The sequence below is a fragment of the Tachysurus fulvidraco genome, chromosome 23, assembly GCF_022655615.1.
Source record: "Tachysurus fulvidraco isolate hzauxx_2018 chromosome 23, HZAU_PFXX_2.0, whole genome shotgun sequence".
NCBI lineage: Eukaryota > Metazoa > Chordata > Actinopteri > Siluriformes > Bagridae > Tachysurus > Tachysurus fulvidraco.
In genome coordinates, this window is record NC_062540.1 from 7,354,098 (window position 1) to 7,370,346 (window position 16,249).

The 16,249-nt window shown below is 39.2% G+C and overlaps 1 protein-coding gene across 5 annotated transcripts in view; it reads right to left on the minus strand.

Annotated features, from left to right (window-relative positions):
* Positions 1-11,383, minus strand: part of LOC113641951 (pyridoxal phosphate binding protein) — a 31,397-nt gene extending 20,014 nt beyond the window's left edge. For 3 of the 5 annotated variants that reach the window (XR_003440435.2, XR_003440433.2, XM_027145157.2), the window contains exon 1: positions 11,214-11,383. Coding sequence is in view for 1 of the 5 variants with exons in the window: in XM_027145157.2 (XP_027000958.1) it covers positions 11,214-11,303 (90 nt within the window). In the remaining 4 variants the exon portion in view is untranslated. Of the gene's footprint in view, positions 1-11,133 lie in introns of all 5 variants that reach the window. The other 2 variants (XM_047807256.1, XM_047807255.1) reach the window with 2 other exon arrangements.
* Between the last annotated feature and the right edge of the window lie 4,866 nt (positions 11,384-16,249).

A 16,249-nucleotide genomic window follows, 5' to 3' on the forward strand; every position in this document is an offset into this window, starting at 1 on the left:
GTTTGAGCTAGACACACCAAAGTTGCTATAGTAACTTATAAGACTGGCCTCTACATGTCTACATGTGTGCCAAATTTCATAACTTTCCTACGTACAGTTCATATTTTGTGCCAACTTGCCCCTCAAATAGTTTGGACTGGTGGAGCTAGAAGGTTTGAGCTAGACACACCAAAGTTGCCATAAGACTGGTGTCTACATGTGTGCCAAATTTCATAACTTTCCTACGTACGGTTCTATGGGCTGCCATTGACATCATTGGCAGAAGAGGAAGAACACTAACGATAACAATAGGTGTCTACACCCCTTCGGGGCTTGACCCCTAATTGTTTAAGTATTGTACATTATTTTTGACATTTCTTTTATTATGGAATCGGAATCAGAACCGGGAATCGTAAGGCAGAACTGGAACCGGAATCGGAAAATTTCTTTTGATACCCAACCCGACATGCTTCTACATCAATGAAGGTTAGTGTAGAGATATGAGAATGTTAAAGAAGATGGGCCGTCCAGATCTAGAAGTGCTCTTCATTAACTGCAAGCCGTCACCACAGGAGTTTCACTCGTTCATTCTTGTGTGTTTACATTCCACCACAAGTGCACGTGAGTCAAGCTTTACAAAATCTCACTGATCAGATTACAGGGACAGAACACCACCACCCAGACTTTGTTCTAATAATTCTTGGGGAGCAAATCTCCCTGTGAACTGACAAAATACAGACAGCACATTACAGGTCCCACCAGAGACAGTAATATTCTCGACCACTGTAACACCACAATAAAGAATGCATAAAACGCTTTGGGTCTCTCTGATCACTGCCTGGTTCATCTTATATCTGGAGCTGTGTTGAGTCCCTGTCTGCTTCAAACATTCAACCATCATCCTGTCCCAAAGAAACCCAAGACAACAGGACTTAACAATTATAGACCTGTGGTACTGACGTCTGTCGTCATGATGTCGCTCGAAAAACTGGTTCTGGCTTAGATGAAAGACTTCACTGGACCCCGTGTGGTTTGCTTATCAAGCAAACAGGTCTGTGGATGATGGAGTAAACTTTGGACTGTATTATATCCTGCAACACCTGGAAAAATCAGGAACTTATGCAAGGATCCTGTTTGTAGATTTCAGCTCGGCCTTCAACACCATCATTACAACACTCCTCCAAACCAAACTAACCCAGCTATCTGTACCTAACTATGTCAGTGGATCATCAGCCTTCTGACAGATAAGCAGCAGCTAGTGAGACTGGCAAAATTCATGTCAAACTAGGGCTGGACGATAAATCGATTTTATCGATTTACTCGAATATGCAGTTTACGTCGATTTGTTTGAATGAAAATCGTTTTTTCTCTTTAACATCCGCTGACGCTCCCCTCTGGGCTCCCATAGTTTTGAATGGGCTCAGCCCTTCCCTTGTGCATTTGCCATAGAGATACACAAACAACATGGCAGCGAACAGGGAAGAACTCGTTCCCAAGAAAGGCACAGTGTCATGTCATATGGAATTGGTTCGGTTTTGCGGCGTCAGACGCAGAACAAACAACACCCCGCTGCAAAGTGTGTTTAAAGTCTGTTGCTAGTAAAGGTAGCAGTATGACTAATTTACTGCAGCACCTTAAAGGCAGGGCTGTCAAGTGTCACGCATTGAGAGTGACAGTCATGCACTTGGGTCTTTTATTACGCTCTCCAACCACACATTGTATTTCTCATGCAGAAAAACTTTGACTATTTATAATATATTTAATATGCCGCAGCGCCCAAAAAGGATCTGCCCGCACCGCTGTCTCTATGGAACCGTCTCCCCTGGAGTTCTTAGTCGAGCCTGACACTTGTCAGCTTTCCGATTTCTAAAATTTAACGCAACAACCAATAAAAAAAAATAAAAAATCATCTCCATTAGAGAGGGTATTTTCGATGGTCAGTTTGAACAAAACCTCAACATGAAACAGCTTGTCTCTGGACGGGACATTGTCCTCGATCATGATCCTAAAAATGTCTGGGCTTGAGCCGAACTGTTTTTTTTTTTTATTTAAATAATAATAATTATAATGACAATAATAATGATGAAGATAGTAATAGTATCACACAAGACAAAAAAAAATACATAAAATAAATTTAACCAGGGGGGAAAAATAAATAAATAAATAAAAGTAAATGTTAAATGGGGTATGTGGAAGGTGACAATATCAACAGTAATAGCAATAATAATAATAATAATAATAATAATAATAATAATAATAATTAAAAATCCGATTAATAAGAAATATTAATAATAGTATTAGCAGTAGTAGTAATGATAAACATATTTACAAATATACTCATTTCATCCAGAATGAAGGGGAGGTTAAAGGATCAGGAAGAGGACAAATAGAAATGGTAGTAGTAATAGCAATAATAATGCTGATACAGCCATTAATAGTAATGATAATAGTAGTAGTTATAATAATAATAATAATAATAATAATAATAATAATAATAAATGGTAACATTGATACAGCTATTAATGATAAGGTACTATAAAGCTGCCGCTGATTACCCTCATGGCCATGGCATAGTATAGACCCCCGCCGGCGTCATATTACAACGGCTATCAAGGTGAGGTGCTGCAGGATCCAGGGTCCCAAAATCCATACCCATTTTTTATTATTATTATTATGCTCCAAATGAATGTGTGTGCACCTCATCTAATTACGTGATGCATTAAAACAGCGAGACAAGTGCTGGGCCAGCCAGAGACAAGAAATCTCAGACAAAAGTACAAGCTGGAGGGCGAAAGTCCAATGCCCCCGGCCCCACATCACACCCACCCACAACTAATCAACCACACATGGCAGGGACTAGTATGCCACAGCTAACCAGGTTCCAGAAGCAGCAAAAAAGGGAAAGAGAGAGAGCGAGATTTAAATATAATCTATATTAATAATCAATAATCCCATCAATAATCACACATGATTGGGAGGAGGGGGGTCAGGAAGAGGCAGCAACACAGACTAATAAATATAATCTTATAGTATTATATTTATTAGTCTGTGTTGCTGCCTCTTCCTGACCCCCCTCCTCCCAATCATGTGTGATTATTGATGGGATTATTGATGGTGTATCATTGAGGATGGCTTCAGACAAAGAAGGTCTGTGGATTCATGACTGTTTGAAGTTAAAGAGAGATAACCAAGACGGGTGGTAATTCTGATGTATTATTTTGAGTGGAGTTAGACAAGTTTTCCATGGAGATTTACTTTATTAGTAATTTTTTCCAAGTTGTAATGTGTATGGTGTTCCTTGATTTCCAGTTCATGAGGATAGTTTTCTTGGCGATAGTTAGAGCCACTAGGAGTAATTGACTGTTTGTACTGTTTAAATTGTTTATGGATGTGTCACCTATATATACAGAGGTAGGGAGACAGCGGGATGTGACAACCCATAAGGTTGGCTAGTGAGGCAGTAGCGTTTTCCCAGACTTTTTTAACCGCAGCGCATTGCCAAATAGCGTGTGAATATGTGTCTGGGGTGTTTTGTGTGCGCAATGTGAGCATGTTTTTAAAACCCATTTTAAATAATTTCTGTCCATTTAGGTGAAATCTATGAAGTACTTTATACTGTATAAGTTGTAAGTTGCCATTTTTTGTAATGAAGTAGATATTTTTGCAGATTTGTGTCCAGAAAGCGGCATTGGGAGCAATAGATAAGTCTGATTCCCATTTAGCATTGGGTAGGCTTAATGTGTTGTCTGATTTGGATATTATTTTATATATTTTGGAGAGTAATTTTTTTGGGGGGGAGGTTATATTAATTAGTTCTGAAATTGGAGGCGAAAGGTCTAGATTAATTCTCTGAGTTTCGATTTTTGATTGAATAGATGATTTGATTTGTAAATATTCCAAAAAACAATTACTCCCAATGCCGTATTTCTGGACCAAGTGGGAAACTGGTGCCAAGTTGTTATTAAGGAGGATGTGTTGAAGTTGTGTGATGCCCTTATCTACCCATGTGCATAAGTTGAGTGGCTTCTTATTAACTATAAAATCTGGGTTATTGCAGATCGGGGTGTATTTAGATGATGCAAGAGGGGTGTTTGTGATTTGATGAAATTTCCACCAGGCTGTCAAAGCTGTGGCTATTGTTGGTGATTTAAAACAGTGGTGCTTTTTGATTGCCTGACTATAGAAAGGTAATTCTGAAATGTTAATCTCTTTACAAATTGACTGTTCAACATCTAGCCATGTGCTTTCTGATGGGTTAGGATGAATCCATTTGTATATGTTCTGGAGCTGATTGGCCAAAAAGTAGTGGTAGAAATGTGGTGCTTCCAGTCCTCCTTGTGTTTTTGGTTTCTGTAGTGTAGTCAATTTAATTCTTGGAGTCTTATTTTTCCAATAGAATTTAGTGACGATTGAATCTAGTGATTTAAACCAGGTGAGGGTGGGTAGTGCTGTAGTCATTGTAAATAAATAGTTTAATTTAGGGAGTATAGTCATTTTAGTTACTGATATTCTGTCCATAATGGATAGTGGTAAATTCATCCAGCGGTGAAGGTCATCATTTATTGTTTTAAGCAATGGAGTAAAATTGAGCCCAAACAGCTCTGACAGCCTAGGGAAAACATAAATGCCAAAGTATGTGATATAGTTAGTGCACAATGGAATAGGTGATGCCTAGGATGTCACATCCAAGCTGTTGGAATGTAATGAAAGTATGGCTGATTTACTCCAGTTGATGGAGTATTCAGAGATATTTGAGAATGAATCAATGAGTTTAATTGTTTCTTGTAATGATGATGAGAGGTCTTGTAAATATAGTAATATATCATCAGCGTAAAGACTAATTTTGTGGTGCATGTTTAGTGTTTAAATTCCTTTAATGTAGCTGTTTTGAAGGATAGCTGCTGCTAATGGTTCAATGAAAATGGTAAATAATGAAGGGGAGAGTGGGCATCCTTGTCTAGTCCCCCGTTGCAGCGTGAAGATATGTGATGTTAGTCCATTGGTGATGACAGATCCAATTAATGAATAACTCCCCAAAACCAAACCTCTCTAATGTGGAAAACAAGAATTTCCAATTGACCATGTCAAAAGCTTTTTCTGCGTCGAGAGTAACTAAGTTGGTTTTGTTTTTTTGAGTTGATGAATAATGCATCAAGTTAAAAAGTCTGCGTGTGTTGTTGGATGAAAGTCTAACTTTGATGGAACCGGTTTGATCTGGATGGATTATAGATGGTGTGACTTTTTCTATTCTATGAGCTAGTGCTTTAGCGATGATTTTAATGTCGACCTTGATTAGGGAAATCGGGCGATAACTTGATGGTAATGTTGGGTCTTTATTTGGTTTAAGGAGGAGTGAAATTGTGGCTGTGTTCATAGTATCTGGGAGTTTTGAAATGAAACATGACGTGAGCATACTAATTTAGCTACCAGTACTTTGTTGTTTGGGATGTAAATGCAGCCATTGCTCTCTCTCTCTCTCTCATATATATATATATGCGCGTGTGTGTGTGTGTGTATATATATATATATATATATATATATATATATATATATATATATATATATATATATATATATATATAATATGAATGAGAGAGAGACAGACGGACAGACAGATAGATAGAAAGAGAATCGATTTAAATCGTAAATCGGATTTTTTGTGGGAAAAAAAAAAAAAATCGGGGATTTTTATTTCAGCTCTATGTCAAATAGTCGTTCCACCAACACTGGCACTCCTCATTGTGGTGTTCTCTTCCCAATGCTCTTCTCCCTGTACACCAACAACTGCACCTCTAATGGCCCCTCTGTCAAATTCCTGAAGTTTGAGGAAGAACACTACAGTCATCAGCCTCATCAAGCCTGATCACGCTTAAAACAGTGGAGAGGATTGTGGACTTCAGGAGAAACCCCTCTGCACTCCCCCTCACTCACCATCATGGAACACACTGTGGCTGCAGTGAAGATCTCCACCATCTCCCAGGACATGAAGTGGGAAACTCACATTGACACCACTGATAAAAAGACCCAACAAAAGATTTACATCCTTTGCCAGTTGAGGAAGGTTAACTTGCCACAGGAGCTCCTGAAACAGTTCTACTCAGCCATCATTGAGTCTGTTCTGTGCACTTCATTAACTGTCTGGTTTGGCTACAAAATCAGATTTCAGAAGACTACAGAGAACGGGTCAGACTGCTGAAAGGAGTATGCTCCCCTATCCACCCTTCCAAATATATTCAAAGTAAGTAAAGGACTCAGAAAATCACTCTGGATCCCTCACATTGTCAAGACTCAGCCAAGACTTTTGGCCATGTGCGTTTGTTTATGTCCCAGGTCACGTGTCTGCCCCGCCTTTGTTTACTCCTCCCCATCTCTACAAACCTGTTCCCTATACATTAATTGTTGTTGTCTATTTAACTGTGCCGCGTTGCCGATGGCAGGAAGGAATCATCATCAGTGTATTGTCAATGTAACGTCAGCGTACCATTGTTCTTTTTCCTGTTCAGTTTTCATCTTTGTTCCAGACAGAGATGCAGCTGCTTATGTATTTACATCATTAAACCCTATTTATTTGAAGCTATCCTGTATCTGGGTCTGTCTTCCTCCTCCCGGTTGTGACAGAATGATTCCGCGCAAACTCGGACCCAGCAGGATGGCTTCCAGCCTGGACCAGCTTATTAGGAGCATATTTTTTCCCAACTTCCTGGACTGTTCCTCCAGTCCTCCTGGACTATTCCTCCAGTCCTCCTGGACTATTCCTCCAGTCCTCCTGGACTTTTTCTTTATTTGGTTATATCGCTCCACATTTTATTAGGCATTATTTTATTAACGCTCCATTTCCAGTTCCCAGAGGAGTACATCGCCTCACTTCTGTTCCCTGGACGATGTCAAGATCCCAGTTTTGCCTTTTTTTTTTTTTTTTTTGGTGCCCTGCGGCATCGCCCCGCACCTGGTCCGTTGGGGACGTCGCTCCATTTCCGGTTCCCAGAGGAGGATGTCGCCTCACTTCGGAGGGGTGTTGCAGGCCCCCCCCCCCCCTCCTATTCTGGTCGTCAAGACGTGGGTCTGGCCACGGTGCGTTGGGGTAGTGCTCAGCCCTCCAGCTTGGCTGTGGACGTCGCTCGGCCCTTCAGCTCGGCTGTGGAACCACAGCCCCATCTGCCTCTCTGCAGCGTCTCTACTTCCTACAAAGGCTGAGAAAGGCACATCTCGCTCCCCCCATCCTGACCATGTTCTACAGAGGGACCATTGAGAGCATCCTGAGCAGCTGCATCTCTGTCTGGTTTGGGAACTGTACGATCTCCGATCGCAAAACCCTGCAGCGGATAGGGAGGACAGCGGAGAAGATCATCGGGGTCTCTCTTCCCTCTATCATGGACACTTACACCACACGCTGCATCTGCAAAGCCAACAGCATTGTGGATGACCCCACACACCCCTCACACACACTCTTCACCCTCCTGCCGTCTGGAAAAAGGTAGTGCTGCACGATTAATCATATCGCAATCGCGATATCAAGCCTGTGCGATTATATGGCGCAAAATGCTGCGATTTTATGAAATAAATAGGTTGTCATGTGTGGACATGACAACCCATTCTCTCTGAAAGCTGTTTGCCTATTTCCTCCACTACACCGCTATCCGCTAAACTAGTGAGTTTCAGTTTAGTGTGGCGCGTATGGTCATGTGACTTTTTCCGGTGTGCAGCGCGGAACGGGTGAACATGGATGCCGAGCAGACGGACACTGAACTGGTGGCCAGAAAAAATGCTACCTCTGTTATATGTAGTGTTAATTTCGTCAGACGCGACGAGACGAAATATGTTCAACAACCTTTTTTTCATAAGACGAGACGATGACAAGACTGCATCACTGTCCAAAATGCTGACTAAGATTAAATTAACATGTATTATTGTTGACGAAAAAAGACGAGACGAAAATGTTTTGTATAAAATAAAAACTAAGATAAAATAGTTTTTTTAAAATAGTACAATTGTCTCTGCTTTTTCGTCAGCTGTTACGCCTTTAAAATACTGTATTCAGAACGAGTTCGCGGCTTCGCGCTGTTACTCGTTACAGGTCTCATATGCCTGTTTGTATACACCTAATTGTATTGCTTCCGCTAAAGAAAATAGTGTGCTCCGTCTCTACGGTTAGAACCCTGTGTGTCCGTGGCAATGCTCTGTTTTACATTTCAACGGTGTGTTATAGTTAGCAGCGGTCTGTTATCAAGAAATAAAATAGTGTGTGCGTAGAAAAAATTCGTCCACACGCCGCTCAAAATATATATATATATATATATATATATATATATATATATATATATATATATATAAATATAAAAGTCCTGAGCGCAAGTGCACCGTCTAGGCGGCTTTTTCTGTTAAATTATATTTCCTGCCGCTGCGCAGGCGCTTTTTTTGTACATGACAGCTTATGTCCCGATGACAGTCTTTACATTACGATTAAAAGCAGTATCAATAAAGTAAAACATGTGATGTGCAGTCAAGTTCGAGTGTATGTACTGTTTAAACGAGTGTTCTCAACTTCTCACTGATACTTTTGTGATTCGTGGAGTTTTGACAAGTTTTATAGCCTTGATGTTGTTTCTTATTCAAAAAACTCCCTTAATCACAATCACATCATAATCAAAATTAATAATTAGGCTTAAAAGCAAATTTATATGTAAGGGAATCAAGTTTAATAATTACATGTAATATTGCTCCAAATATCAATAATGGTATGTGCAATAGCATGTGTAACTTGCATTTAAGTTGCTAATTTACTTTGTGTATATATATATATATATATATATATATATATATATATATATATATATATATATATATACATATATATATATATATATATATATATATATACATATATATATATACATATATATATATATATATATATATACATATATATATATATATATATATATATATATATACATATATATATATATATATATATATATATATATATATATATATATATATATATATATATATACACACACACACATATGTATATATATATATATATATATATATATATATATATATATATACACACACACATATACATACATACGCACACACACACTGTATACCTACAGTTTTGATCTTAGGCTTTTCATTAATCAGCATTAACGTGTTATTTTATATTTTAATTTGAAAACGTTTTGCATGATTGTTGTTGCTAGTTTGAGTTTAGAAATACAAATTTCAGCATAATCAGTAATCTGTGTGTGCATTTTCCTTGAGAACCAAGCAAGTTGACTCATGATACCATTTGTTTATTACATCGCAATCTTATATCGCAATCGCAATATTGACCTCAATAATCGCAATATGACATTTTCCCCAAATCGTGCAGCCCTAGAAAAAGGTACCGAAACATTCGGGCCCTCACAACCAGACTGTGTAACAGTTTCTTCCCACAAGCCCTCAGACTTCTCAATAACTGAACTGAACTGTACTGAGCACAACATACACACACATCAGCTGTATGGACTGCACAGACCCACACAAAACACACTCTGACACAACAAACTGTTTACATGCTGCTTACATCCATCAAACTGTTTACATGCACACTTTTTTTGCTCTTTTGCACAAACTGTCCAACATTTCAGCTGTTTTGCACATATTGTACAATATCTCAGCTATTTTGCACATACTATACAATATTTCAGTCATATATATTATCTCAAGGACCTGCTGCTAAGAAACTGTGTTCATTCTAATGTTACTGCATGAAATATTGTTTGAACATTCAGTATTCACATACAGTACAGCATTTACACTGGTCGGCCGGCGCTGTTTCTGTTTACAAGAACAGTGTATTGTATTGTCTTTTGTGTATTGTATTTTTTGTACTTTTTGTATTGTCTTGTAACTTTTAGTCTGCACTGTCTTTGTCCTGCACTGTCTTTGTCCTGCACTGTCTTTGTCCTGCACTGTCTTTGTCCTGCACTGTCTTTGTCCTGCACTGTCTTTGTCCTGCACTGACAACAGGTTGCACTTTATGTGGCTAAAGCACTTTTCGGACGGGACTAGTTTTACGTGGGGACATGGGGGTAAAGTAATTATTACCAGAGCTTCTCGGTGATTTCAGTCCCGCCCGAATATACCATCTCGGTAATCATTACGGACAATGTCCGTAAAGATTATGGCGACTTTTACCTTCTGTAAAAAGGTCTGGAAAAATTACCTCAGGTAATACTAATCCGGTCCGAAAAGACCCGCTGTAAATATGTATGGTAAAATTCCGTCATTTCCTGTTTAAAAGTAGTTTTTGGCACGTTTTGCAAGCATGGAGGCGCTTGAAACAGGAAGCAATGTCATACGCACATGACAACAAGGAGGTTACTGTGGTGCGTAAAGCGAGTTACCCCTCCCACTTCTGCTAGTTTTACTGAGATGTCTTTTCCCGTGCGAATTGGCCAATTAATATTACAGACGTCCTGAGGTAAAATTGCATTACTCCACACGTAAAACTAGTCCCGCCCGAATAGTGCTTAAGACTACTTACAAGTCCTTAGCCCTGTCTTTGTTTTATGTAGCACCATGATCTTGGAGAAACGTTGTCTCATTTTGCTATGTACTGCAATAGCTATATATGATTGAAATGACAATAAAAGCTTCCTGACTTGATTCTTATTTGAGCTGTTCTGATGACACAATGGGGATCTTGTTTACCTAGTGTATGCAAACTCAGAGTTCATACTTAATATAGATGTCATTTATTCATGTAAATATTTAACTTTTCACTCAAGGTGCTGTCAATAAAAACCTTTTTAATGAAAATTCATGTATTAAACTTAAAACGAATGCAAAATATGAACATTTTCACTACTGGTCTGAGATTCCCACTCATGCCACTAATCGATTTAATTTACAGGAATGGGACACTTTATAAGGAACACCTGTACCATTTATTTAACCTGTTATCATGTAGTAGCAGTTCAGTGCACAATACCCTTAAATTGCAATGAAGGAGTGTACTTTAATTAAATTTAATTTTGTTTTTATACACACCACATATACACACACACGTATGGAGAGACGAGATATATACATAACATACGACTTATTCAATTAATAGCTTCTTATCTTTAGCTACTGTGAGTGCAAAGGTTGAGTACTTACATAAACCAAACAAAGCAGCTCACCGACAAAAAAACATGGAGCGCGAAGTTCCACAAAGCATTTCAGCAATAAGAACTAACCTTAGGGCGTCGGGTGACTGCCAGATTTACCCGGTCCAACACCGCCTGCATCTTCTTCCCAACCTCTTCCGACATAGCTACTCTCCACATCGCATTCTTAGCCGAAAAATTGTCCAATAGATACGGTTAGACAGCGTGCAACGCAAATATGACATGTCCGGTCTTGTGGTTGTCAAAATAAAGGTCTTCGTTCTGCAACGTCAGACCTGCATCTTATATTACGTGGGAATTAAGTGGCAAGGGTGAGGGTTTTAAACCTGTATACTTCAGACTATGGAATCGCGTCAAGCTTTTAAAATCGATATTCATATTTCTACTTATATTTTTTTATTTCGAAAAGAAACTACAACGAAATGTTTACATGTACATCCTAATCTGTATCAAAATTTTTCTTCCATATTTTGTCAATAATTCGACTCGTATTTAATATGTTGCAAAACCCAGGAGCAAGGTAAAGAGCTATTAACTGTTTAAGCAATAAATCTAACAGGGCACACCTAGACAACAAGAAACACGTGACAGTCACATGGTCCAATATTTTTGATCACTTGAAAAATGGATGTGTTCAGATAAAGGTCCAATGTTCTAAGTTGTTTAAAACATCTAGATATAAATATCAGCAAATGAAAGCTGAAATTCTATCATCTCATCCTTTAATCTTAAACCTATATATCTGTGATGTATAGCCAAAACAAAAAAGGTCTGAAAGCCATCACCAACTACACGACACCATCCCCCAGCACTGTGGTGACTCAACAACTGGCAGACGACCTGAATGAGTTCTACTGCAGGTTTGAAAAAGCCCAATTCTCACCTTCCGTAACCCCCGAATCAGTCACACCTTCAATCCAGTTCAGTGAGGATGATGTGTGTCAGGTCTTCAGGAAGACCAAGAGAAGAAAGGCTCCAGGCCCAGACAGTGTTTCACCAGCCTGTCTGAAAGCCTGTGCTGATCAGCTGGCCCCCATTTTCACGCGGATATTCAACACGTCAATGGAGCTGTGTGAAGTACCCTCATGCTTCAAAAGCTCCACCATCATCCCCGTCCCAAAGAAACCCAAAATCACCGGACTTAATGACTACAGACCTGTGGCTCTAACATCTGTGGTCATGAAATCATTTGAAAGACTGGTTCTGGCTTATCTGAAGGACATCACGGGACCCTTACTGGACCCCCTGCAGTTTGCCTACAGAGCAAACAGGTCTGTGAATGATGCAGTCAACATGGAACTGCATTATGTTCTGCAGCATCTAGACAGACCAGGGACTTATGTGAGGATCCTGTTTGTGGACTTCAGCTCTGCCTTTAACACCATCATCCCATCACTACTAGAGCCCAAATTAACCCTGCTCTCCATGCCTTCCTCTGTCTGTCAGTGGATCACCAGCTTTCTGACAGACCGGCAGCAGCTAGTGCGACTGGGTAAACTCAAATCTAGCACCCGCACCGTCAGCACTGGCGCCCCCCAGGGCTGTGTTCTCTCCCCACTACTCTTCTCCCTGTACACAAATGACTGCACCTCTAATGACCCATCTGTCAAGCTCCTGAAGTTTGCAGACGACACCACACTGATCGGCCTCATCCAGGACGGTGACGAGTCTGCTTACAGACTGGAGGTTGAGCGGCTGGCTGTCTGGGGCAGCCTTAACAACCTGGAGCTGAATACGCTCAAGACAGTGGAGTTGATAGTGGACTTCAGGAGAAACCCCCCTGCTCTTCCCCCACTAACCATCATGGACAGCATTGTCACAGCAGTGGAGTCATTCAGATTCCTGGGAGCTACAATCTCCCAGGACCTGAAGTGGGACATTCACATTGACTCCATTGTGAAAAAGGCTCAGCAGAGGTTGTACTTCCTTCGTCAGCTGAAGAAGTTCAACCTGCCACAGGATTTGCTGAAACAGTTTTACACTGCCATGATCGAATCCATCCTCTGCACCTCAGTAACTGTTTGTTTCAGCTCAGCCACCAAATTCGATCTCAGAAGACTACAGAGGGTAGTCCGGACTGCTGAGCGAATCATTGGCACAACTGTCCCCACTCTCCAAGACCTGTACTCCTCCAGAGTGAGCAAAAGAGCAAAGAAAATCACTCTGGACCCCTCACATCCAGCACACTCCCTCTTTGAACTGTTACCATCTGGTCGGCGCTACAGAGCCCTGAGCTCCAGAACGACCAGACATAGGAACAGTTTCTTCCCTCAAGCAATCCATCTGATGAACAATTAACACCATGGAACACACAACTCCTAATATTTGCACTATGTATACCTCAATAGCACATTTCATACTTGCACTCTGTACATACATGCATACATATTGTCTGTACTGTTTACTTCAACTGTACACTTCACAATTGCATGTGTACATACAAATTGTATATATTGTATACTTATTTGCATATGTATATTTCATATGTTTATTTAAACTGCACATTTTCACACCTGTAAATGTGTACATACAATTTCTTCTATACTGCATATGATATCCTGTTACACTGTGGAGATTATGTCACTAAATCAAATTCCTCGCATGTGTAAACATGCCTGGCAATAAAGCTGATTCTGATTCTGAAACAAAAGAATTGATTTTGATTTTCAAAAACTTTCAGAGAGGACAATATCTAAGAATATTTGCAAAGCTGTCACCTCCAGCTGGCCATATATTTGGTTTATCTCATTACACAGGCACCCGGGAAGGGGTGGGATATATTGGGCAGCAAGGAAGCAGTCAGTTTTCAAATATTGTGTATTGGAAGTGGTACAAATGGGTTATATTTAGGATCCGAGTGACTAAGAGCCAAAGTGTGATGGCTAGATGACTGTTTCAGCGCATATATTTGTCTAAGACATGACATATATATCATATTAGAGACAAGGTTCCATGAGGTTCCATGTGCAAAACGATATATGAGGTTCCATGTGCAAACTCCACCGGGCAAAGTTGAAATCAAAATACAAACAGTACCAATTGTTAGTAGTCTTTAAGGAAGGACTGTAGAAAAATCTTCAGAGATCTGAACTGTCCCCACCACTTAGTAAGAGAAGAACCATCAGTCCTTGCTCCAAATTAGATATTTAGGGATTCTAAATATAAATGCAAACCGTTTCTGAGATGTTCCCTCTATTTCAATTTTGATAGATCATTTGTGTCTTAACTTTATGACATGCTGTTAAATATACACTCTCAGTACACTTTATTAAAAACACAAGTTCTAGTTTGTAAACCATAGTGGGTAGGACCCTTTTGCTCTCAAAACAACCTTAGTTCATTGTGGCACATTCCTTTCACTTATCACTTATGAATTACAGTGAACAAGTGGACAAAAAGATTTCTGCTCAAAGAAACATAGTAACTATGCAGACAAGTGATTGGAATATGCTAAAAAAAAAAAAAAAAAAAAAAAAAAAATGTAACATTACTGGGCAAATGTTTTAGGAAGGTGTAAAGAAATGCTGTAAAGTAAGAATGTTTTCAAACGTATATATTTACTTAGTATAAATGCAAAGTGAGCAAACAAAAGAAAAACTTAACTTAAATTAACATTTGGTGTAACTACCCTTTAGCTTCTTACCAGCATAATTTTTTACACTTGTACACTTTGTACACTTCTATAATGTGTATGATTAAAATATTATACCAAGAAGGTATACTAAAAAGTTTTTACCTGGGAAATGTAAACTTTGTACCTGCAACTGTTTCTCTGTGTATGTGGGGGAAGTAATTAACTTATAGTCTTATTGCCATTTATTACGTAAGAGTGCGTTTGTCACATAAGACTTTTAAACATCTAGAACATGAAGATCTAAAGAACTTTTAAATCTGTTTAAACAAATAATAAAAAACAAAATTTAAACAAACAAACAAATGATTTTTTTTATGACCTATACACATACAACTTTTAACGTACACCTCTTCAAACAAATAATAAAAATTAACTTTTTTGAGCCTAAAATTTATGATACCCTGACACGACCTTTGACTTTTAAGGGGTAATAAAACTGTCAAAATTAATTTGATGAAAGATGTCCTGTATATATTGTGTTTCTTTCTGGCTGTGTGTTTTTTTTCCTTTTCCTTGCTCTTGTATATATTGTACATGTTGATAATAAATGATGATTTTTCTTATCTTGGACTTTTTATGTCTTGGTGGTCACTCGAATCGGAACACCAGCAGTGTTTATCAGAGTCAACCTCTGGGAATCCTAACACTTTAAGTTTCTTTTGCTTATGTCCCTCTCATACTTCCAGGCCACCTTTAGGGCCTTTTTACACCTGGTCACTTCATGTGTTTTCTCTGATCCAATAGCTATCTGATTTGTTAAAACTGTTCCATTTACATTAGGCCACATAAATGCGTCTTGGCGAATCAGATATCAATCCGATCTTTTTACTCCCGCCCAAAATGCAAATATATTTTACCTCATTTCCGGGGTAATTGAAATGGAACACGCTTTGGTGTATGTGGTTGCTACAAAAAACAGCAATTACTGTTTGCTGCATTTTCACTGGCGGCAGCAGTGCATTTTAAGACCCAACAAGACACCTGGGTGAAAGATTGGAGCCAGCACTGGTGGGAAAACATATTTGTTTCTGGTGCGATGCACGACTCGCGAGTCATCTGCGAGTGATGTTTGGGAGGAGTATAGCGCTTGAACAACCACATACATCTACACCTGTCCAGTTTCATCTGAAATGCGTCCCAGACCACCTCCTGAAGTGGTTTGAACGATCGGATTTATATCCGTCTCGAAACCTGTGGAGGGCGTTTACACCTGGTCTTTTTACGATCAGATAGCTATCCGATCACAGAGAACGCATGAAGTGACCAGGTGTAAAATCCCCCTTAGAGACATAACAATCCCTTACCAGACTCATAAGCATCTACAATCTTCTTTTCAGAACGCCTCAGAGAATTATTTGGATCTCACCATGGTCATACCTCTTACTTTAACAATTAAGGGCAGTCTAAACTAAATGTCTGAGGTTTAAATAAGTCAAAATCTCTTCAAAAGGCTCTGTAACAATGTTCTAAT